The sequence below is a fragment of the Monopterus albus genome, unplaced genomic scaffold, assembly GCF_001952655.1.
Source record: "Monopterus albus unplaced genomic scaffold, M_albus_1.0 scaffold124.1, whole genome shotgun sequence".
NCBI lineage: Eukaryota > Metazoa > Chordata > Actinopteri > Synbranchiformes > Synbranchidae > Monopterus > Monopterus albus.
This window is the reverse complement of record NW_018128004.1, coordinates 643,204-666,450: the sequence shown is the minus strand read 5'-3', so window position 1 is coordinate 666,450 and position 23,247 is coordinate 643,204. Positions and strand designations below refer to the sequence as shown.

The 23,247-nt window shown below is 40.9% G+C and overlaps 3 protein-coding genes across 5 annotated transcripts in view; 2 read left to right on the top strand and 1 right to left on the bottom strand.

The window, feature by feature from the left end:
• Positions 1-1,184: 1,184 nt before the first annotated feature.
• On the top strand, positions 1,185-9,811 carry atp5l (ATP synthase, H+ transporting, mitochondrial F0 complex, subunit g). Its single transcript, XM_020612363.1, has 3 exons — positions 1,185-1,336; positions 1,723-1,883; positions 9,112-9,811. The coding sequence occupies exons 1-3, from the start codon at positions 1,285-1,287 to the stop codon at positions 9,208-9,210; spliced, it is 312 nt and encodes a 103-aa protein (XP_020468019.1). The 5' UTR covers positions 1,185-1,284; the 3' UTR covers positions 9,211-9,811.
• Positions 5,314-15,768, bottom strand: ftr82 (finTRIM family, member 82). Of its 3 annotated transcripts, XM_020612360.1 has the most exons (8): positions 14,898-15,768; positions 13,486-13,581; positions 13,089-13,322; positions 12,365-12,524; positions 12,217-12,273; positions 11,930-12,001; positions 11,398-11,814; positions 5,314-5,940 (listed from the first exon to the last, which is right to left on the bottom strand). In XM_020612360.1, the coding sequence occupies exons 1-8, from the start codon at positions 15,489-15,491 to the stop codon at positions 5,837-5,839; spliced, it is 1,734 nt and encodes a 577-aa protein (XP_020468016.1). In that variant the 5' UTR covers positions 15,492-15,768; the 3' UTR covers positions 5,314-5,836. The 3 variants fall into 3 exon arrangements, with proteins under 3 accessions (XP_020468016.1, XP_020468015.1, XP_020468017.1); XM_020612359.1 differs by lacking the exon at positions 5,314-5,940 and having other exon boundaries at positions 10,040-11,814; XM_020612361.1 differs by lacking the exon at positions 5,314-5,940 and having other exon boundaries at positions 10,040-11,814; positions 11,930-11,995.
• A 5,002-nt stretch (positions 15,769-20,770) lies between these two features.
• ftr83 (finTRIM family, member 83) overlaps positions 20,771-23,247 on the top strand; it is a 5,432-nt gene continuing 2,955 nt past the window's right edge. The window contains 5 exon segments of the mRNA XM_020612362.1: positions 20,771-21,360; positions 21,850-21,945; positions 22,138-22,371; positions 22,675-22,834; positions 22,966-23,022. Of these exon segments, the coding sequence (XP_020468018.1) occupies positions 20,785-21,360; positions 21,850-21,945; positions 22,138-22,371; positions 22,675-22,834; positions 22,966-23,022 (1,123 nt within the window). The 5' untranslated portion in view covers positions 20,771-20,784.

The window sequence follows — 23,247 nt, the reverse complement described above, 5'->3', positions numbered from 1 at the left end:
AGAGAGAAAGAGAGAGAGAGAGAGAGAGAAAGAGAGAGATAAGATATATATATAGATATATAGATATGATATTTATATGTATATTTATATATAGAGAGAGTGGGAGGGAGAGAATAGATTAACTATCTAGCGAGATATACATATCTAGATAACACAAACACACCCACTGCCCTGTTCTGCAAGCACACCCTCTTTACCCACGGACCTCTGTACATACCAATGAACACCAAAACATACTTTGCCAAAGCAAATATTCTGCATTTGCACCAGTCCCATGTGAACATGACATCTGTCTGAATTTGTAGAGCACATCTCATGAATGTAGCAGCACCATTTAAATGTTTCATAACACAAAATATAAATGAAGAGTATATAGGATTACAATCAGACAGGCCAAATAAGAAACATGGTCTTCAACATGAGTTCATGTTTATTTTCTATTTTATTGTGTCAGCTTGAAACCATACAACCATGTAGTGTAGTCAAACAGGCATATGCATGACGAATCAAATCCCAAACAATCCATGAACCAGTAAGTGACACGTCTTGGTTGCACTTCATTTTATTGACCACTGGATGTCCTACTCGAGCACTGGGTCATTGAAGCCTCCAGTAATGAACCATTTTTTTATACTGTGTCGAAGCTTCAACAAAGCATCAATCAGCCATCATTGCAGGCAGTGTGGCTATGGTCCACTCTTGGCTTTATAACGGAAATGCAATTTACATTAGCTTTGAATTAGCTGTCTGATATTTAACCGTGTAATTAAACTGACAGTTAAAAAGAGTGTCCAAACCTTTACCTAGACCACCGTGAAGTTGGCCCCCCACCCAACGAAAAATAAGGCCAAAATGGTGTCATTCGTTTGTGCTGTTACGGTATTTGAGATATTACAGCTTTCATTTTTTGACTCATAAAATACATTTTGATATTCTGGCAGCACACACTTTTTTCACAAACCAGCACAAACGAACGACACCACTTTTGTCCAATTTGGAGCTATCTGTGGGGCTGAGTGACCTGTGGATGACCCACCAAAGATATTGTTTAATATCTCAAATACCGTAACAGCACAAATGAATAACACCATTTTGGCCTTATTTTGCGTTGGGTGGGGGGCCAACTTCATGGTGGTTTTACCCAGTGGTCTTATTTTTAAACTTACAGGTTGTTTCTGTACAGGCGTTGTGTGGTCGGCTGCAATCGCGGGTCCTTCTATTGGAGGTGGCATTCGGTCAGCTAGCAGGAACAGGCGGCGAATTAGCATTGGCTAACGCTTTAACATGGTAGGGGCAGTGCAGAAGCTAGTCGCTAAAGTACCTACACTGGTAGGCGGTAAGTTAATTTGTCGTGTTGTTAGTCTTGACATGTATCCAATAAATGGGAACTGAATCGTAGGTAACATTAGTAACCTAAAATCTTTGTTGACAAGACGTACGCACTCCGTTGCTGTGAGTTACACACACTCACCAGTTGAATGAAAATTGGATTTATCGTTCACGGTAGCTAGCGTTAGAGTTATCGACATTAACGTAGACACAGTTGAAATTTTACGTTGCGGTCCTTGGTTCTATCATTATCTGACCAAATAGTTTTGTTGATAGCCAGCATGGATGGCTAGTATTGTCAACAGCCAGGGCAGCTCACTTTAGCCACAGCATAGAGAAGTAACGTTAGCACTAGAAAGCTACAATAATAATCGCATTGTTTTTCTCTCTCAGCCGCTGTCACCTATTCCAAACCTCAACTAGCAACCTTCTGGCACTATGCCCGTGTTGAACTTGTCCCACCTACCCCTGCCGAGCTCCCCAAGGCCATCGGGGAGGCCAAAAACGTCATCAAGGCTTTCCAGACAGGACGACTTGGTCAAACCACTGTAAAGGTACTTACCGATCCAGACAGATATTGTCTCCACCAATTGGTTCAAAATATATCAAAAACTGTAGTGACATTCCATGTCACTTGTATATGTATATGTATCTTAACTTTAGACCTAGGTAATACATTATCTATTAGAATGTACGTTCTAATTAAGGAGAAGTGGAGACTGAGATCACAATAAACAAGGAAACACGTTGTGCTGTGTTGCCATAAGGAACTGGTTCCCATGACTAGCTGTTAACCAGTATGCAGTTTGCTGAACAAAATAGTTTTCATCAGTTCTCAGATTATTAATGGTGTGCCTAAACCTGAAAAAGTTAATTTAGATGACCCAAATATTATCCACTTATCCCAAACAGAATCTAGCCATGCACATTGTTTTAGTTTTATGTGCCAAAGTTGTCAGATACAGTGCCTTGAAAAAAGTATTCATACCCCTTGAACTTTTCAACATTTTGTCACGTTACAACCACAAACTTAAATGTGTTTTATTGGGATTTTATGTGATAGACCAACACAAAGTGTTGCGTAATTGTGAAGTGGAAGGAAAATGGTACGTGATGTTCAATAGTTTTTAGAAATAAAAATCTGAAAAGTGTGCTGTGCATATGTATTCAGCCACCTTTACTCTGATAGCACAACTGTAAACCTACCAAGACATGGCCGTCCACCTAAACTGACGGGCCGGACAAGGAGAGCATTAATCAGAGGAGCAGCCAAGAGGCCCATGGTAACTCTGGAGGAGCTGCAGAGATCCACAGCTCAGGTAGGAAAATCTGCCCACAGGACAACTATTAGTTGTGCACTCCACAAATCTGGCTTTTATGGAAGAGTGGCAAGAAGAAAGCCATTGTTGAAAGAAAGCAGTAAGAAGTCCCGTTTGCAGTTTGCCACAAGCCATGTAGGCGACACAGCAAAATGTGGAAGAAGGTGCTCTGGTCAGATGAGACCAGAATTGAACTTTTTGGTCTACATGCAAAACGCTTCATGCGGCGGAAACCTAACACTGCACATGAACCTGAACACATCATCCCCATTGTGAAACGTGGTGGCATCATCATGCTGTGGGGATGCTTTTCTTCAGCAGGGACAGGGAAGCTGGTCAGAGTTGATGGGAAGATGGATGTAGCTAAATACAGGGTAATCCTGGAAGAAAATCTGTTAGAATCTGCAAAAGACTAGGGATTGGGGCGGAGGTTCACCTTCCAGCAGGGCAACAACGCCTAACACTGCACATGAACCTGAACACATCATCCCCATTGTGAAACGTGGTGGCATCATCATGCTGTGGGGATGCTTTTCTTCAGCAGGGACAGGGAAGCTGGTCAGAGTTGATGGGAAGATGGATGTAGCTAAATACAGGGTAATCCTGGAAGAAAATCTGTTAGAATCTGCAAAAGACTAGGGATTGGGGCGGAGGTTCACCTTCCAGCAGGGCAACAACGCTAAACATACAGCCAGAGCTACAATGGAATGGTTTAGATCAAAGCATATTCATGTATTAGAATGGCCCGGTCAAAGTCCAGACCTAAATCCTTTTGAGAATCTGTGTCAAGACTTAAATTGCTGTTCAGACACTCTCCATCCAATCTGACTGAACTGGAGCTATTTTGCAAAGAAGAATGGGCAAAAATTGCAGTCTCTAGATGTGCAAAGCTGGTAGATGAAATACCCCAAAAGACTTGCAGCTGTAATTGCAGCGAAAGGTGGTTCGATAAAGTATTGACTCAAGGGGGCTGAATACATATGCATGCCCCACTTTTCAGATTTTTATTTGTAAAAAATCTTGAACACCACATATCCTTTTCCTTGCACTAAACAGTTATGCAATACTTTATGTTGGTCTGTCACATAAAATCCCAATAAGATACATTTAGGTTTGTGGTTGTAATGTGACAAAATTTTGAAAAGTCTCAGAAAATATCACGGTTTCACGGCATTACACAATTACTGTTATCAGCTACAACGACCCTCAGAAGAATTAAAAGAAAGGGTCACTTTTTATTGTAAGTGACTGTGCCAGTTCATTGAGCTGGATTGCAGCATTAAGTTGTCCCTAAAGAATAAACAGAGTTATAAGGATAATAAAAAACAGCATATAACTATAACATGTTATATAACTACAGCATGTTAGTTTTCATGTTGGTACCATTGGTTCAGGAAATATTCACATCCTTTACGCAAAAGTACTAATATCACATTGTAAAAGTAGCCTACTTTATTACAAAAAGGTTTCTTACAAAAGGTCTTGCATTAGATAACATAAGTAAAAGTATTAACATAAAACTAAAAGTATTAAAAGTATTAGTAGACTACTCAATGCAGAAAATGTTATACTGTACAGTATATTATTAAATTAACAGCCATGATGTAAAAGTAGGATTTGACTGTTGTAGTTGGCTGAGGTGAAGCTCTGCTGAACTATTATGTATCGAAGTGCAACTATTGATTATTTCCCTTAATCTTGGATTAATCTGCTTATTTTTTTTCCATTAATCAGTTGACTGGTTTGTAAAACCTCTGACAATAGTGAGAAATGCCATCACAATGCTCTAAGCGATGATCAAAATAGTTAATTTATTATAGGTGTGAATGAGTGTAGGCAAACCCTCTCTCTCTCTCACACACACAAACACATTTATGTGAGCTGGGGAAAGTTTGTGTGTGTGTGTGTTTCTGGGGTCAGATCAAGATCAGTGCGAGTTCTTTTGTAAGTCAGAGATCAGCAAACAGACAATATGGAAAATTATTTCGATAGCCCATTCTATAACAGACGTTTGTTGTTTGGGATTAAAGTTATAAACGGGACACACACTTTGATCTGCACAGAAAGATGGTGTTCTCGAAGGTGTTATTTTTTTGAGATATCCAAAGTAAGCCTGCGCTGCTGATTTAAATTTCTTTGTCGCTCTATGGAGTTTGGTGATATCAGCCTGCTTCTCTCTGCCATTTGTCCACTGCATGTGTGTGTGTAGTGCCCTTTGCAGAGTCTTGACATGCGGTTGGGGAAGAAAGGTGCACACACATTGCATTTTTTCTTTTTTCTAATACGAGTAATACGCAAATGTGCATGGTATGATAACGATCAATTCTCATACCATGGTTTATTGTGAAACTGGTATACTGCTGCAACCCTAATGTGAACAGACTTGCAACACTGTCAAGTGTAATTGGGAAAATGTTTCCAGAAATATCTCACAAAAAACAGCCAAATCAAGTGAAATAATCTGCAAGAAAAAAAAAAGATTTTTACTTAAAGCTTCAACCATTTTAAATTGGTCACCTCACAGCAAGAAGGTTCTGGTTTTGAGCACAGGCCGACCCGGGTCCTTTCTGTGTGGATTTTGCATATTCTCCCTGTGCCTGCGTGGGTTCTCTCTGGGTGCCCCATCTTTCTCCCACAGTCCAAAGACATGTAGCTTAGGTTGTTTGGAGACTCTAAATTGCCCATAGGAGTGAGTGTTTGTGGTTGTTTGTCTACATGTCAACCCTGTGATCGACTGGCGACCTGGTAGTGTACCCTGCTTCTCAGCCAGTGTCAGATGAGACAGGCTCCAGCCCCCCCGTGACCCTATTCAGGAATAGACGGTATACTGTAGATAATGGATGGATGGATATTTAAACAAGAAAATCCAAGTGGTTATACACAATGTACCAATAATGCTATGGGGTTGTATAGAGTAGTACTTAGGGGATTTTATGTGATCAGAAATGCATATTGATGACTGTCAGCAGCAAAGGAAATTTGTCTGTTTCTGTAGGTCTCTGCGGTAGCACACATGTTGAATCATTGCATACTAGCCAGTGAAAACTGTCCATCAGTATTATTCTCTTGTCAGTGTTGTCTAAGTTGTATAGAAAGATTAAATCTGTCAAGGAAATAATGACAGTAATATTATCAACAATATTATCAACATGTAAAATATTTTCAAATGAGAGCTCAAATATTAATGATCACTTGACATTGCAGATCCTGACTGAGGTTCCTATTCCAAAACCTGGATATAGGGGCTCAACAAATGTGGTCTCAAACCTGTGCAGGAGGGTCATGGTGTTACCTATGCTGTAAATAATAATGAAAATAATAAAGCTTTATTTATATAGCACTTTACAACTCCGGGGAGCACAAAGTGCTGCACAGTAGAACATGTGTATCAATGTATATCCATCCATCCATTTTCTTCCGCTTATCCGGGACCGGGTCGCGGGGGCAGCAGTCTAAGCAAAGATGCCCAGACTTCCCTCTCTCCAGACACTTCCTCCAGCTCCTCCGGGGGAATGCTGAGGCGTTCCCAGGCCAGCCAAGAGACATAGTCCCTCCAGCGTGTCCTGGGTCTTCCCTGGGTGGGACATGCCCGGAACACCTCCCTAGGAAGGCGCCCAGGAGGCATCCGAAACAGATGCCTGAGCCACCTCAGCTGGCTCCTCTCGATGTGGAGGAGCAGCGGTTCTACTCTGAGCTCCTCCTGGGTGACCGAGCTCCTCACCCTATCTCTAAGGGTGCTCAATCCATGTACATGTATTTTTTATATCGAGACCGTGGGACAACCAAGGACAAGTGCTCTGAGGAGTGCAGAGCTCTGAGGAGCTTTACGCGGAGCATAGATAGATAGCTGATCTGACAGGTACAGCGGAGCGAGGCCATATATAGCCTTAAAGACAAATAGCAACATCTTAAACTCAACTCTCCACTGTACTGGCAACCAGTGTAGTAAGAATAGAACGCGTAATGTGGGCATACCTGGGAGTGTTCGACAGCAGCTGAGCCGCAGCGTTTTGGACCAGTTGAAACTTCCGAAGCAAAGACTGAGAAATACCAACGTAGAGGGCATTACAGTAGTCTAGTCGTGAAGTGATAAAAGCGTGGATGGCTTTTTCTAAGTCTGCACGCGATAAGAAAGACTTCACCTTCGTTAAAAGCCTCAGGTGGAAAAAGCTGGTCTTAACCACAGCACCGATCTGCTTATCAAAATTTAAGCCGCTATCAAATATCACTCCAAGGTTTTTCACTGTATCTGTGAGTGAGGGGGCTGAAACACCTTAACTGGATACAACCGCGGCTGGATCGGGGCTAATAATATATTCAGTCTTGCTCTCATTTAAATGAAGGAAATTCTGGGCGAGCCATTGCTTAATATCACAAATGCAATTATGTAGCGGAGTAAGTGCGTTCAAATCGGATTGTTTCAGCGGCATGTAAATCTGAGTGTCATCCGCATAAAAATGAAAATCGAGTTTAGAAAGTAAAGCTGCATGGTCGACAGTGTCAAAAGCTGACAAATCTAAAAGAACTAGGGTGACGGGGCACTTGGCATCAAGGACCATGGTAATGTCATTATGGACCTTCAGTAGTGCAGACTCAGTACTATGGTGGGGCCTAAAGCCTGTCTGAAACTTGTCAGCAACATCCAGACGATCCAGGTGAGACTGCAACTGGGTAAGAACAATTTTTTCCATAACCTTAGATAAAAAAAGGAAGTAGGGAAATTGGGCAGAAGTTGGACGGAAGGGAAGGATCGAGGTTAGGTTGCTTGAAGAGTGGTCTTCACTACCGCATGCTTAAGGGCGGTGGTAACCAAGCCCGGCCTAAGGCAGCAGTTAATAAAAGTGACCAGAGAGGGCCCAACAGTGTCGATAGCCTCCTTGATAATCCTGGCTGGGACAGGGTCCAGAGGGGAGGAGGCAGACTTTAGCTGTAACACACATTTTTTTAAGTTGAGGCAGAGGGATCGGAATAAAGGAATCCAGAGTATGCAATGCATGAGATCCAGGCGATACATAAGGTGGTAGAGTCTTGGGAATGTTTTGTCTAATAGCCCAAATTTGTCAATGAAGTATCTCTGAAATTCATTGCAAATCAGAACCGACCCCTCAGTGGCCAAAGCAACATCAGAATTAATAACCGAGTTGATGGTTTTTTATAAAGAACTCTTGGATGTTGTTCGAAATAATATTAGATAAATATTGAGTTTTGGCATCTTTTACAGCTTTCTGATATGAGAGGAGGCTGTCCCTTAAAATGCCCAGGGAGACTGCAGGCCATCCTTCTTCCATTTACACTCCGCCTTCCTGCAACGTCTCCGCAGGGCGTGGGTGGTGTCCTTTAGCCAAGGGTCAGGAGTGTTTCTAGCCCTTCTCCTCCTAAAGGGAGCGACGGACTTCATAATCCGGGAGCAAGTAGAGTCAAATGAAGAGAGGAAGGCATCAGGGCACGCAGGAGGGTTCAGAGCTCCTGAAGAGTAAAACTCGGAGGCTAAAAAAGCAGCGGCAAAGTCCGGAGCTGTTGAGGGAGTAATAATCCTGCGGCGCTGGCAAGGGGCCATAGTTCTGGGTACACTTGTCGGTACCAGGACTTCGAAATGGATGAAGAAATGGTCAGAGATGGCTGAGTTTGATACATCCCCAATACACACAGACAGCCCCCATGTTGATGAGTGGGGCATAGTACCGACTGAGTGAGATAAAAGGAGTCCAACAGTGCGTTAAACTCGTTTGCTAGCTGGTCAGAAGAACAGTTGATGTGAATGTTAAAATCTCCACAAATCAGAAAACTGTCAAACTGGAATAAGCGCTGCCAAAAGTTCCCCAAATTCATTAATAAAATCCTTAGATTTAGCGGGGCGATATGTGAGTGCACATAAAATAGGGCGGTGCAGTGTTAGAATAAAAGTTTGTAGCTCAAAGCTAGAGTAGGCTTTGGAGGGGAGAAGGCGACATTTTAGGGTCGGCTTGAAAACAAATGCCAGGCCGCCACCTCTACCAACGAGGCATGGGGTGTTAAAGAATAAATAATCAGACGGTAGGAGCTCAGAAAAAAGACTGTAAAAAGTGAGCACACCTGCAGTATGGTCCAGATACACGCCTATCCTGGGGGAGTGGGGGCCACTGACAGCTTTGTCCACCCTGTTGTGCCAGGCAGAATACCCAGAGTCTGAACACAGGAGACCCCAGAATTTGTCATTGTAGCCCAGGAGGCACAGTGAGCCTTTGCCTTTTCGGCTGATGCTCTTGTAGGCCGCTCCAATGGAGAATTCGCCACTCCACTCTATCTCCCAGTAGAAGCGGCCTCCAGACAGGGACTCCCGGCACAGCACCTGGGCAAAGCTGTCAAACCGCTCTGGGCTGTCTCCATAGGGCTGCAGGTCCCCAGTAATATTATCAACAACTGCTAATATCACATTTTGCTTGATACATTTCTCTAGAAGCAAATTCTTTTTGTTTCCTCACAGGATGCTCTAAGGAATGGCCTGGTGGCCACTGAAGTTTTGATGTGGTTCTACATCGGCGAATGCATTGGCAAAGGAGGCATCATTGGCTATGGTGTCTGAATTTTGGACTGTTATGCTTGGTTTTCTTTAGTGGCATATGTTCACCTTTCTGCCAAAACCCTGGGAACCAATAAACAGATGTTTATTATTTAAGAAACGTATATTGTTGTATTCTGAGTCCTTGCTTATGTTATGTATTGGATTGTTATGCTTGCTTATATGTTGCCTGCAGGTTTATTACAAAATTTCTTTTTTAATGGACAGAAAGTGGGCACAAAGTAAAGGGATATGAATAATTTCTGAAGCCGTTTTTGGTGTAAATAATGAAACGAATGCATCAGTTTCAGGGGCTTGGTACTGTACATACATGTCTATTGTTAGTAACACTTGTTTTTACCATTACAAGTTAAAATGTCTTCTGTAAAAAGACCCATAGCTTAATGATGCCATTAGCATTAGAAAAACTAATGAAAATTAGTCTGCTGAGAAAAGCAGGAGATATATGAAGCAGCGAAGTGCTGCACTGTCATTTCTCATTTAACTTACTTCCCCATCTCTTTGTAATGGATTTGCACTTGTCTTGATCATGTTTGTGGAGTGAAAAGCAATCAAGATGTTCACACCCGAAGACAAATAAACATAATAAACTAGTTGTACCCATATGTCAGTGTGTATGAGCTGCTGTTTGGATGTCAGAGTAAAACAGTACAGTATATGTACTGTATACAGCATACTGTGTGTATACAGCATGTTCGTGACCTAATGTGGATTGGTGGAGAAACATCTGAAGCATTTAATTTAAATTTATCTAAAGCTAATGTCATATTTTTTCATATGATGCACCGTTGAAGATAGAGTCGGGACAGAATAGCACTGATGTTTTTTCAGCTATAGATTTAATAATATGCATTAGTCATGGTGACAATGGTCATTACATTTTTATTTCAGTCCAGTTCCTGTAATCAACCAACAGAGGGAGCAGTGAGTATTTATAGTGTTTAAATGGCATCATTCCTATTTATTTCATAGCAAGTGGCTTGCTGATTCACATATACATGTGATTATAAATGGGAAGTTTCATATACAAGTTCAATAATTTAAGCAGATGTTCAAATTCCACTTCTGTTAATACAGATGCTTTTGAAACTCTCTAGACTGCCATTGGTAAACACAGTAACAGCAATTAAGTAACACTATCCCCTCATTTATATCCATATAAAACAGCTCAAGACAATTAAGCAATGCAGATATAACACTGTATAGTCCAGTTCTTATGTAAAATAGATAAATAGTCTCAAAAATGCAAAAATCTATTAATTCGTTTAGCTCTATTTAGAACTATCGATGAATAATTTTGTTACAAAGCATTTTCTGGATAATTATACTCCGGTTTTCCATGATATAAGTACACATAACCAAATTAAATAATGGTTAGTTCAATAAAAAATACTTAACTGTTACATATCAAAAACATGAAATGAGAATGAAATATTCATCTGAATGTATTGACACCATAATACCTGTTAATGCACCAACATGAATGTCACTATTAATATGCAGACCTTTCATAAAAGTAAAATAGATTTTCAATTGAGCATGCAATAATATTGGCCAATAATCTATCAAAAGAACATGCACCTCACATTGTCTCAGGGTACATTCATTATGACACATTATTACATTTATCATTTAAAATATGTCCCACCCTTTCTGTAGCAGAAAATGGGTAAACCTATAAATGTAATGCTTTTGTATTATCTGTGGGAACATTTACAGATTCAGCCAAATGAGTGATATTTATCATATGGCACATGTTACTGTATAGTACTATCCAGCAGTTATTATAAGCTGCTAAAAGGGATAACACATTATATTCTTCTATAGTCCTTGTGTAAAAATTATGTATTTCTATAATATCTTGAATGTGGTTTGACAGTGCAAAATGAAATATATGGTGTGTAGAGTTAACAAAGATACACATTTGGAAGGAACATTGCTTCTTAAAAATATAAAATAAAACTTCACTTATGTGGTTTGGTACAAATTAACAAACGAATCCACATATTCCAAAAGCATTCCTGTATATTAAAAGAAACGCATAAAATATTAGCAGATTTTCAAATGAGAGCTCAAATATTAATGATCACTTGACATTGCAGATCCTGACTGAGGTTCCTATTCCAAAACCTGGATATAGGGGCTCAACAAATGTGGTCTCAAACCTGTGCAGGAGGGTCATGGTGTTACTTATGCTGTAAAAAGCGAGCACACCTGCAGTATGGTCCAGATACACGCCTATCCTGGGGGAGTGGGGGCCACTGACAGCTTTGTCCACCCTGTTGTGCCAGGCAGAATACCCAGAGTCTGAACACAGGAGACTCCAGGATTTGTCATTGTAGCCCAGGAGGCACAGTGAGCCTTTGCCTTTTCGGCTGATGCTCTTGTAGGCCGCTCCAATGGAGAATTCGCCACTCCACTCTATCTCCCAGTAGAAGCGGCCTCCAGACAGGGACTCCCGGCACAGCACCTGGGCAAAGCTGTCAAACCGCTCTGGGCTGTCTCCATAGGGCTGCAGGTCCCTGGTGCGGGTGACTTTTCTGCTGTTTTCAGAGATGCACAACTCCTTGTAGGCTGTGTTAGGGTCCAGTTTCAGCTGACAGAAGTCTGCAGGAATAAGAAGCAATACATTTTAGAAGAATTTTTTTTTTTTTTTTATTGGCAATTGTATTGTATTAGAGGTTATATTGTCATATGTCCCATTAAACCACCAGACACTCACATTTCAAAAAATCTGATCTGCTCCTTGGCTCTGGAGGAGGAGTGTTGTCCACAGTCATTTCTTTGGCTGTAGCTGAAGAAACACTAGGTTAGGTCAATGTGACCTGCACACACCCACACATGCCTTTGATTCTTTTGTTGGTTTGTTTTCCTGAATTTTTAACTGAAGACTGATGCAATTGCTTTGTGGTTTGCCTCCCGACATTTCTGGATGACTCCACTATCCACATAAATAATAACCCTCCACCTGTACAGTCCTACATTGCTATAGAACATAGCAGCACTCACCTCTGATCCTTCTGTCCAGTGTTCGACTTTCTGTAGTGTAGACTGGGACCTCATTCACTGTAAGACATAACACATTCATATTTAGCAAATTGATTTCTTTCCTGTTTTATTCCCATCCTGTACAAATATTGTGCTACTGTCGCAAGACCTGACTTGGAGATCCTAGCCAGCTCCTCTCTGCCAAACTCCTCGATATGTTCCTTGATCTCAGCCACAGCCTTCCTGACAGCCCCAAAGGAAAAGTCAGGGTTCACTGTCACTTTGGGTATGAAGCCATCATCAGTGGGGGTGCAGAGGTAGTTGAAGTTCTGATGGGAGAATAAAAGTGTTGTGATGAGGATGAATATTCATCAACATCAATTATCAATTTTTTTTTAAAAACCATTATGTATAGGAGAAATTTGTTGATCAAGAAGTCAAACATCGTATTCTCACAAATTTTTACATTGAAAACCACATGGAAATTTAAACATTTTAAAAACGGTCAGATAGTGACATTTGTGTGAATCCAAGTTTGTATTCATGATACTCTTTGCTACCCACCATTAACTTATTTAGAAATTCATATGTCCAATTGTCATAAGACTCAGTATGTCTCAATAGTGTCACTGTGAACATGGACTGTCTTATCAAAAACCACAGCCACATTCTTTCACTGTGAAATACTAACTCATATTTAGTCTAGATCAGAAAAAACAATCTGTGGTGACAATAACATAATATACAGTATTACTGCATCATTACACTGCCTTATACTATACACACCAATACTTATACTATACATACCATACTGCATCATTACACTGCCTTATACTATATTGGATGATAGCACCAAGTATCCTCGTCTAAAGTAAAACTGCAAAAAGTGTTACCTGCAAAAAGTGGATGTGGTCATCAGTGCTGTATAGCTGCTTGAGCCCGGACTCCTTTTTCTTCAGTTCATCAATCTCTTGTTCCAGTCGCTCAATCAAAGTCTCGGCCTGGTTGAAAGCAGCCTTCTCATTGATCCCAATCAGCTTAGTCACCTCAGCTCTCATCCTCTCAATGGAGCGGATCATGTCCTCAAACATCTTCTGGCTTTCCACCATGGCTCTCTGGGCCGAGTTCTGGACAGAACACTCAGCATGTCAGTGCTTTACAGAAGAAATTGCCATTGTGTTTTGATCTGTGACATAATCATGGTAGATATCTTATAGAAATGCCTTTCTTTTGTGTGAGCAACAAAGACAGTTGTTGGGTAGAACAATATATTGCAGACATGCAATATACCTTTAGTGAATCCACTGCAGTCTTCAGTTCCTCCAGCTCCTTCACTCTCTCCTGGAATTTTTGCCTAATCTCAGCTTGGGAGACTCCCAACAGTTTCTGCAGAATAAAGGAGTATTACACAGCAAATTGTGTCATGGTTTTCTTGCATGCGCTCCCATGCTCACAGCTGAACCTGCTTTTTTAAATGTCTTATGCAGTGTTACAATAGTTGATCATAAAAATTGCATCAAATAAAATGCAGATACTAAAATTGTTATTTTAAAGTATGAGATATAAAGCCTCATATTTGTTGGTTCAGTGCAAACATTCTTTCTCATCAAGCAATATCTCAGCAGGCCCTTAGACATGTCTAAATAACCCTACTCAAAGACTGAGCTTTTATCTCAGAGGGAGAGCGAGAAAAATCTGCAGTGGAATTCTGCCCATGACAGGAATGTGATTCTACTGCTACCTGACTTTTAAAGAGATGTTTCAAGGTGCGCTCAGCACTGACATGCAGAATAGAGGGCTTTTAATTCAGCTTTTACTCAAGCCCACAATCCTTTCTTCAAGATAAGCTTGAGGAATGTGGGGAATCTAGGGAGGGGGGATGAACATGAGAGGGGGAGGGGAGAGACCACAAGACATAAGACTCAGGTTGTAAATCTTTGAATGAGAGAAAGCAGACTCCCCTGCTTTAAAAATAACAGTAAAATGAATTATTACTTTATCATTCCCTAAAAATCATTTAGCTCATGGTTTTGGCTGCCATAAAAAGACTCCTCCTAAATCACTCCTACATGCTAGCTATCATGGGTCACAGTGAGGCAGATTTATGCTACAGTGTTAACTATTCTACATTGTTTTACAGGCAATCTAACTGGAGTATGCACTACCATGGTTACAACTCTCTGATTGGTCGATTGCAAGGCCTTGACTCTCTGACATTCCAGTATCACTGCAGACCCACTCTCACAGGTGGGAACCAGTGCAGCAGAAGGAAGTCTGCAGTTTCTGTGTATCTATCCCACATTCTGTGAAAAGCAGCTTTCAGATAAGTGTAAGAGACTCCCCTGGCCTCCATACGGCTAATCGGGGAGCTGGGTTTGTTTTGCCAGTGGGTACCAGCCAAGTTGATAGCACTGGTGAAATGGGTCAAAGTACAACCCGCAAGGATAGACAACTGGGAAAAAAACACCCTGCTTACTCCAAAGAATGGGTATTTCTGATTCGTGAAGGATGTGCCTGTTTTTTAAGTCTATCTCTCTCTCTTTCTAAAACTTTTAGAATTGAACTTGACTTGAAAGTGACATTTCAGATTGTGACTTTTTGACATAAGATCTCATTCTCTGAGGTGAACAATACTATTCTTGTGCCTTCGAGCATTTAGTCTAATGAAAGAAGTCATTAAAAGAGACAGGAGGGTTGCTTACCTGTTTCTCACCCCTCTCTGCCTCAGCAGAGACAATGTCATGGCCCCTGTGTTCGCTGACTGTGCAGATAGCACAGATACACATCTGGTCTGTTCGACAGAAAAGCTCCAGAGGTTTCTGGTGCTGCGGGCAGATCTTCCTGTCCAGGTTTCCCAGCTCATCCACCAGCTTGTGCCTTTTGAATGTGGCTGATTCATAATGAGGCTTCAGGTGCTTCTCGCAGTATGATGCCAGACAGTTCAAACAAGACTTCACAGCCTTTAATTTCTTCCCAGTACAGAAGTCACAAGGGACGTCACTTGGCCCGGCGTAAGTGTTCCCCAGAGATGTATTGGCATTGAGGTTCAGACCACTCTTCTTGATCTTCTCAGCCACCATGCTAAGAGTGGCGTTGGGCCTCAGCACAGGCCTCTGGGTGAATGTGATCTTACACTGGGGACAAATGTAAATCCCTGTGTAGTCAGCTTCATTCCAGTAGCTACTGATGCAGTCCATACAGAAACTGTGGCCACAGGGGATAGCCACAGGGTCCCTCAAAAGGTTCAGACACAAGGAGCAGCTGAAGTAATCTGGAGAATTGTGATCAGCCATCATAACAGACTCAGAACTCAGTCAGACCTGTGGAAACAGACAGAGAGAATGCCAGAAGCAGATGGAAACTCTGTCGAGTGTGCCTGGGAGCCCGCCCTCAAGTGTGGTACAGCCTGCCAGAGACAGGACGTACTTGTATTTCTGAATTCCAGAGGTTATTGATTGAAAGCAGACAAGGCCCTCCCCCAGTGCTGTGAGTATATCGAGCCCTGCCCAGTTTAGATAACCAGGTTCAGTAAGGAGGGAGAAGGTGACAAAGAAAGAGCATGGACAGCGAGAAAAGGAGAGAGTGAACAAACTGAATGAAAAGCCAAAGAAGTGACAAGAAATAATGTGCAAGGAAACACACCCATTTTCCCCGCAGTTTCCTTTATTCTCAATTTTCTCATGTGGCTCATCTGTGGATGAATTGCGCACACTTAGCAGCTGCATTTCCACCTATTGTTTTCAGACAGAATCGCCATTGTCTTAAACCGGTTATAGTTGGACAAACATTAATATAGTCTAAAGTACTGTAGGAATTTGAGGGACCACCCAATAAACAAACATAGACACTCTGAGCTCAAGTAACGTGTTGGAGTCATTCCAAATATTCCCTTGTTTTTTTACAAAAAAGTTGTTTAAAGGTTTATGCTGTAGGTGCACTGGACAGGAGCAGTTAGAATTAAGAGTTGTAGTATTTACACTTCAACCAGGTAAACCAGTCTGGTCACTTGTGCAAGTTCATTTGTACCTGTGGATATCTGTATCTGTTTGTGCAGCAGAAAGAAAATATCAGGGCTGAGACGCCAAATGGAAACACATGCACACACACACACAAAAGGAACATTCCTGTCAGTTGCAGGTGTGTTATTGCAATAGATGTTTGACATATTTGTGTTTGATCACAAGTTATGCTTCAGATCTTCATTCCTAAAGATGTCCCTGTTACTCAGTGTTCTTTAAAATCAGCTAGGGAAAAAAAACCGTCCGACTCTCTGCAACCTGGCCTCTCATTAGCAGTTCAGTTAGGCCGAATCCACAGGTTTCCACTAATACTCCTGCCCCATTCACAATATTTTTGATTTATCAGTCTGTTGCTCAGAATTACTGTGAAAGTCCAAACTATAAAGGAACTGTTGTTTGAAATAAAAGTTTTGGAATGTACTCTGTATGTCCTGATGCATCCAGAATCATGTAGTGTACATTGGCTCCGCCTTCAATTCATATCACACCTTACTTGACACACTAGGTAGTTTCACCTCTCCATATTTGGTCAGGTTTCTGGTAGGCCAGTATTTCCTTCCTTCCTCCGGACTAAAGGGAGCACTCTGTGCTTACAGATTAACTACCTCTTAGTGGAGAAGACTGCGACCAAGGGGTGAAACTGGGAATATGGCTTTGATCTATATGGAGTTCCTAATACATGATAGAAAAATGAAAACAGTGCATGTTTGTGTAACATGTCTATTGGTTAAATTAACATGAAGCATGATAAAGTTTAGAATAGAAGACACTTTAATGAAATTTAATAATCACATCTGGAGAAGACCAGCCCACCTATTACCAGCTCCTGTGTGCTTTGATGCAGCAGACAGAAACCCCACAGATAAGTTCAAGGTGAAAGGTCAGCCTTTCACCAGTGTGAGTGCAGGAGAGCACAAATGGCTGTCTGATCAAAGAAAACAAGGACCTGCTTCAATGAATGTGAGTAATGAAAACAGGAAGGAACAATATTTATTTTGGAAAAACAGTCAACCCTTTTGTTGCTGCTGGTAGATATACAGACGTTGAGAGTGCTAGAACAGACACAGGTCAAATATGAATGACAGGCTGCACACCATTAGTAAGCATTACTGTTGTCGTGGCAACTTCAGCCAAGATTTGAGAAGAAATTAATGTGTGATGAGTGTCTAAAAGAGTTGCATTCAGTGGAGAGGGTCTAAATAAATCCTGGGATAATCTCAAACTAGTGGGCCTGTATTTATGACAACAATAATTTAAAATACAATATAGCATAGTTAGATTGTGTGTATGCATAATTTGTTAAATAAACTGAACCTTCTAAATCAGATCAGATCCAAAATATCATGTAGAGTTCAGGAGAATCATGTTTGTGTTTTATAACACATGCTTTTAACTTGAGAGGGTCACATGTAAGGAGTGAATGATTGTTGTGTTTGCTCTTATAATTCAGTATAATAGAAAACAGATTAAGACATTTTCAGTAGGTGCAGAGGTTGAACAGGCACATTGTGTGTCCAGTGGCTCAGATACATCAACAAATACTTTAAGTGTAGTGTGTTGGCCAACAGGTTCTCCTTTCCCATAAAACTTCTATGTTTGTTTTATGAAAGCAAAGTCCATCTCCTGGCTGAAAAGGGGGTTAAAGGGCTTATTGGGATGGCAGAACAAAGTAGAAAAAAAATTACAAGAGGCCAAAAGGTAAAGAATAAAATTAGAAAGTAGGAGCTCTACTAGGAACTGAAAGCCAATTTAAATAAGTTAAATTAGCCTTAAACAAAACAATATCCAAAATCAGGCACAAGTAATGTTTTCCACAGTTTAGGGGCAGTATTGGCAAAGGCCCAGCCCCCTCATCTTTTGTACTTTGATCTTGAGACTTACAGTAAGCACTGATCAGCTGATCTAAGAGCTCTAGAACATCTACCGAAGCTCAGAAACTAAGTGAAATAAGGAGGAACCAAGCCATTTAGCTCCTTAAAAACAAACAATGGATGCTTAAAATCAGTCTTAAAATGAACAGGGAATCAGTGGAGAGAACATAAAACTGATGTAATGTGCTCATGTTTAGAGGTATGGGTTAAAAGTGAGCAGCTGCATTTTGCACTAACTGAAGGTGAAAAAGTAAGGACTGACCAAGTCCTACAGAAAGCACATTACAATAATCAAGCCTGGAACTAATAGAAGTATGAATAGCCTTCTCAAGGTCATGCACATTCAGAAAAGATTTAACTTTTGCAAGCATGCAAAGCTGGAGGAAACTGGTTTTTACCACTGCACCGATCTGCATCAATTTCAAATCACTGTCAATTTAACCTAAATTTTTCACTATGGGATGACAAGGCCTCAAAGTAGCCCCAATGACCGAGCTCATGCCCATCCAGTGGACGGATTCACCAAACAGTATATATTCAGTCTTACTTTCATTCAGATATAAAAAAAAAATTGTGTGCCAACCATGATTTTATTTTGTTTAAGCAGTCATAAAATGACTTCAAGAACTGACTTCCTTCCAGCCTCACAGGTAAATAAAACTGGATATCATCAGTATAGCAATGATAAGAGTGATTATATTTTTATATAAAAGACCCCAAAGGGTGCATATACTGTACATAGAGAATAAGATTGGGCCAAGAATTAAACCCTGAGGCACACCACAGGAAAGCTCAGCTCAAGAAGAGGAGTTACCACAAATCATCACAGAAAAGCTTCAGTTGTCTAAATACTATTTAAACTAATTTAAAACTGAGCCCTGAATGCCTACAACCTCAGTGAGAAAAGAAATTAAAATAGCATGGTCTACAGTGTCAAAACCAGTAAGATCCAGAAGTACCAGTAAAAAAGATTTTTGGTATCAACTGATAAAAAAATATAATTAAAAACTTTAAGCAATGTTGACTCTGTACTATGACGAGACCTGAAACCTGACTGAAATGTTGCTGGTAAGACTGCATTTTCATAGTATTCACGTACATGAGCAAAGAAGACAATGAACTCTGTAAAGTGACTCATTTTGACCATCTTCGTCCAACTGATATTTCTTTGTTGCATCACTGTTAGTCACTGTCAGTACAGATCTTGGGGTGAGACTTAGTTAATTCACATGCAAAATACTAAGGCCAGTGCTTAGCATTTATATGAATATTATGTGGTTCAAGGTCTTTTGAATAATTTGATTATTTAAAATTTAAAAACTGTAAACAGACTTGTTTATGAAAAGGATAAAAAGTGAAGAAAATTTAAATGTATGTTAACAGTTTTTACCATATTTTTGTCACTATAATGAGTCTCAATTAATGTTGCATCACTTGAAAATTATGGCCCTCATTTACTGTATGTGGAATAAGAACCTACATTTATTTTTCATGTCAGCTGTAGTTACTGTTGTTGACGGACAACAGATCCTAAGATGCCTGGCACTCTACTTAGGCCCTGCTGGCTCTAATACAATGGAATCTTTTAAGTAGGCTTTCTTGGCCCTCCTGTTATCTGGGCTATCAAGTGTAGTTGCATTCCAGTCTCTATTTCAACAGCCCTGAAACTCCTTGGCTGGGGGGGTGTGTTCACTGTAAACTGAAATATGCAGGGAAAGGTTTTGTATCTCAGAAGTGGAAGCAGTCTTATAAATACTGGAATCTAGTACATTTGGAAAATACAGGATAGGGTTACATTTGAGCTTATACCACCATATCTCAGTTTATAGAAGCTACAGGTAAAATCATGGTAATGAAAGTAAAAGAAGTTGATAATTAACTAGTTGTTGGTAAGGTGAAGGTCAGAATCTCACTGACTCAAGAAGACCAAACCAACTGAATTTAGCCAAAGTGAACAAAACAGTTAATTTGGGACCAAACAACTCTTCATCCACTGACAATACAGCAGATCACAGCTGGAAGCAGTCACTGGTGACTCTGAGACAGAAAAGGAGTTGTAGTATTATTATTATTTGTCAAAGTATAGAAGCTAATCTCTTCAGAGTAAGGCCAGGCTGTACTTTGACTTGTTTGAGTATCATTACAGGTCCAAAGGGAACGGTCTATCTCAAGGCAATCTCTAACACTCAGTAAATAGAATGCATGCAACAGTAGAGTACGGCACACTACACCTGTAGTTTCTTCTCACTGCACTGCTTCACTGAAGCATTGTTATACATACAAATACATACAGTTTTTTTAAGTATTGCTCTTTATGCTCTGTATTTCTTTGCTGCTCAAAATTGTGCAAAATGTTTAATGTCTGTCTACCGTAGATTGTCTTTTTGTTTTTCTTGGTGTCTATATGAAATTTTAAAAAAAGGAAGTGCATTTTTGCTTTCTTGTATCTCATGATCACAAATTTCTTTCATTCATTCTCCTTACATTCTCTAAAGGATGGAGGCATTTACTGTGTCCTTTCCTTGCCCCGCCCTTGTTTTACTGGTTTCAGTTTAACCAGTTTAGCCTTCCTCTCTGTTTACTCTATATAAATGTGCTCGTAATGCCTGTGAGATCATTTTGCCACAGTGCTGACACAAGTCACTGGCTGTTCCTGCAGGACTTCTCTGTATTAGAGGGAGCGGCACCAAATTGTCTCCATGTCATCTGACCAGGACAACTGCTACCTGTGTAAAGAATACTTCAGGGATCCTGTGTCCATCCCATGTGGCCATGTCTTCTGCTCTATTTGCCTGAAAACATACTGGGACCATGCTGACTACGCAGGTTCATACCTTTGCCCACAGTGCAAGGTCACCTACAACAAGAGGCCAACACCGAGACGCTTGGGAAGCTCGCGGCAGTCCACCCTCCAGCGCAACTCCGAACCCCTTCCACCTCCACCCCCATCCCCTGACTACAACTACGCAGGACCCCAGGATGTAGGCTGTGACATCTGCTTTGGCAAGAAGCAAAAAGCCATCAAGACCTGCCTAATGTGTCTGGCCTCCTACTGTGAGAAACACCTCAAACCTCACTATGAGTCATCCACTTTTAAAAGGCACAAGCTGGTGGATGAAATCGGGCACCTGGACAGGCAGATCTGTCCCCAGCATCAGAAGGGTCTGGAGCTGTTTTGTCGCACTGATCAGATGTGTATCTGTGTGCTGTGTACGGTGAAAGAACACAAAGGCCATGACCTAGTGTCTGCTGAGCAGGAGAGGGCTGACGAGCAGGTAGGCAACATTTTTATGAAGTGATAACACCAGTTTTCAGACTGTCACTGGCTTAGAAACAGGTGTACTAAGAATGCTAAAACGTGCTTTGCTCAACATGACAAGTATTCTTTAATGTAATGAAACTCTTATGAATCAGCGGTGACATATGTACATATATCCATTGAATCCAGACTGTACACATTGAGAGCCACTGTACCATTCCTCGTGTGTCCAACACACCTGGCCAATAAAGCTGATTCTGATATGTTGGCGCAACAGATACAGTGGCAGATAATGTATGAAAGAGCACCTTGCAAAAGATGAAACAAGCCCATAAATGAAAACCCCATTATCTGAGACGCACCCAAATGAAAATAAGGCTGCTACTTGCATGTACAGATTCCAGTTTCAGCATTGAGCTAATTAGATGATTTAGTTGCTTTGAGGTACTGACTTGATGAATTGCTGTAATCAGTATGAACAGTGTTTGTTTTGTTGTCCTCTTAGCAACGACTGGGTGCCACCCAGGCTGAGATCCAAGAGAAGATTCATGAGCGACTCAAGCAGATGGAGGAACTAAAACATGCAGTGGACTCACTCAAGGTCTGTGCCACCGTCATCCATTGTCCTGATAAGACCAGACTAACCACTATAGGTTGAATGGAAAATTAAATAAACTGCCATCCCAGACAACATTCTTTCACATAGGGGTTGAAGACAGCTGCCCTCAACGTGCTAGTAAAACCTGTGTGACTCCCAGTTGTTCCATTGCATACTTCTGTGTTTCCTGTGCAGAACTCAGCCCAGAGAGCACTGCAGGAATGTGAGAAAATGTTTGGTGACATGATGCGCACCATTGAGAGGATGCAGCAAGAGATGACCAAGCTGATCTCCACCAACAAAAGAGCGGCACTGAACAACGCAGAAGGTCACATGGAGCGTCTGACCAATGAGATCGCTGACCTGAGGAGGAGAGACAATGAGATCACCCAGCTGTCTCGCACTGAGGACCACATCCACTTCATCCAGGTAAGTGACAGATACAGAACAGAAACATTAAGATATATTCAATTGAATATGCAACTAGGCTCACAGTACACTACTGCCTCAAACCTGTCACCCTAGATAGGTCACTATTACATGGACAGCCTTATAAAATATCATATGTAAAACCTTTATAACATACAACCTCACTCTGTATTTCCTAGCTTTCATTTCTTCTCTGTGCATTTCAACACTGAGTGTGTACCAGTCAAATATAACCACTAACAGAAAATGTAACTAAACTAAAGGAAAACATAATCCTAATGCTTTGCTGTTTTTCCTCAACAGAGCTACCACATGCTGATAGCCCAGACAGAGGCTGAGGAGCTGCCCACAGTAACGGTGAACCCCTACTTTGACTTCAGCTCAGTCACTAAAGCCGTCTCTGAGATGAAGCAGCACTTGAATGAAATGAGCAACGAAGAACTGGTTAAGGTAGCCAAGACGGGTGAGTGTGGAGCCACCATCACACCTTGTAGCTCTAAATCACTGATTTCAGTCCTCTGATTGTACTGTACTAAGAATTACTACGTGACTACGTATTACCACTGTTACCATGTTAATGCTTTTTTTTTGCAGTTAACAAAATGACCTTATGTGAACTGGATGAAACTAAAAAGAGACGGTCAATAAAAAGTGAGTCAGCCATTCAAGAAAACTTTTCTAGTGCTGATTTTATGTTTGATTTGATTTGATTTGATTTATTTATTCTTTCAAACATGTAACAGCAGTCAGTATGTAATCACACATAATTCCAGACATGTCCACAAAAATATTTTCAATTTGCTTATACCTAGTACATGCTTGAATGGAGTAGGAAGAAGTTAGACTTATCTAGTCCTACCCCATGACATCATCTTA

What these genes read in the sequence shown, in the direction of transcription:
- atp5l (XM_020612363.1), top strand. Translation starts at nt 1,285, where the DNA reads ATGGTAGGGGCAGTGCAGAAGCTAGTCGCTAAAGTACCTACACTGGTA. An exon ending in AGTACCTACACTGGTAGGCG is followed by an intron (nt 1,337 to 1,722) that starts GTAAGTTAATTT and finishes TTTCTCTCTCAG; the next exon opens with CCGCTGTCACCTATTCCAAA. An exon ending in TTGGTCAAACCACTGTAAAG is followed by an intron (nt 1,884 to 9,111) that starts GTACTTACCGAT and finishes GTTTCCTCACAG; the next exon opens with GATGCTCTAAGGAATGGCCT.
- ftr82 (XM_020612360.1), bottom strand. Translation starts at nt 15,491, where the DNA reads ATGATGGCTGATCACAATTCTCCAGATTACTTCAGCTGCTCCTTGTGT. An exon ending in CAGAGAGGGGTGAGAAACAG is followed by an intron (nt 13,582 to 14,897) that starts GTAAGCAACCCT and finishes TTTATTCTGCAG; the next exon opens with AAACTGTTGGGAGTCTCCCA. An exon ending in CAGATCAGATTTTTTGAAAT is followed by an intron (nt 11,815 to 11,929) that starts GTGAGTGTCTGG and finishes TTATTCCTGCAG; the next exon opens with ACTTCTGTCAGCTGAAACTG.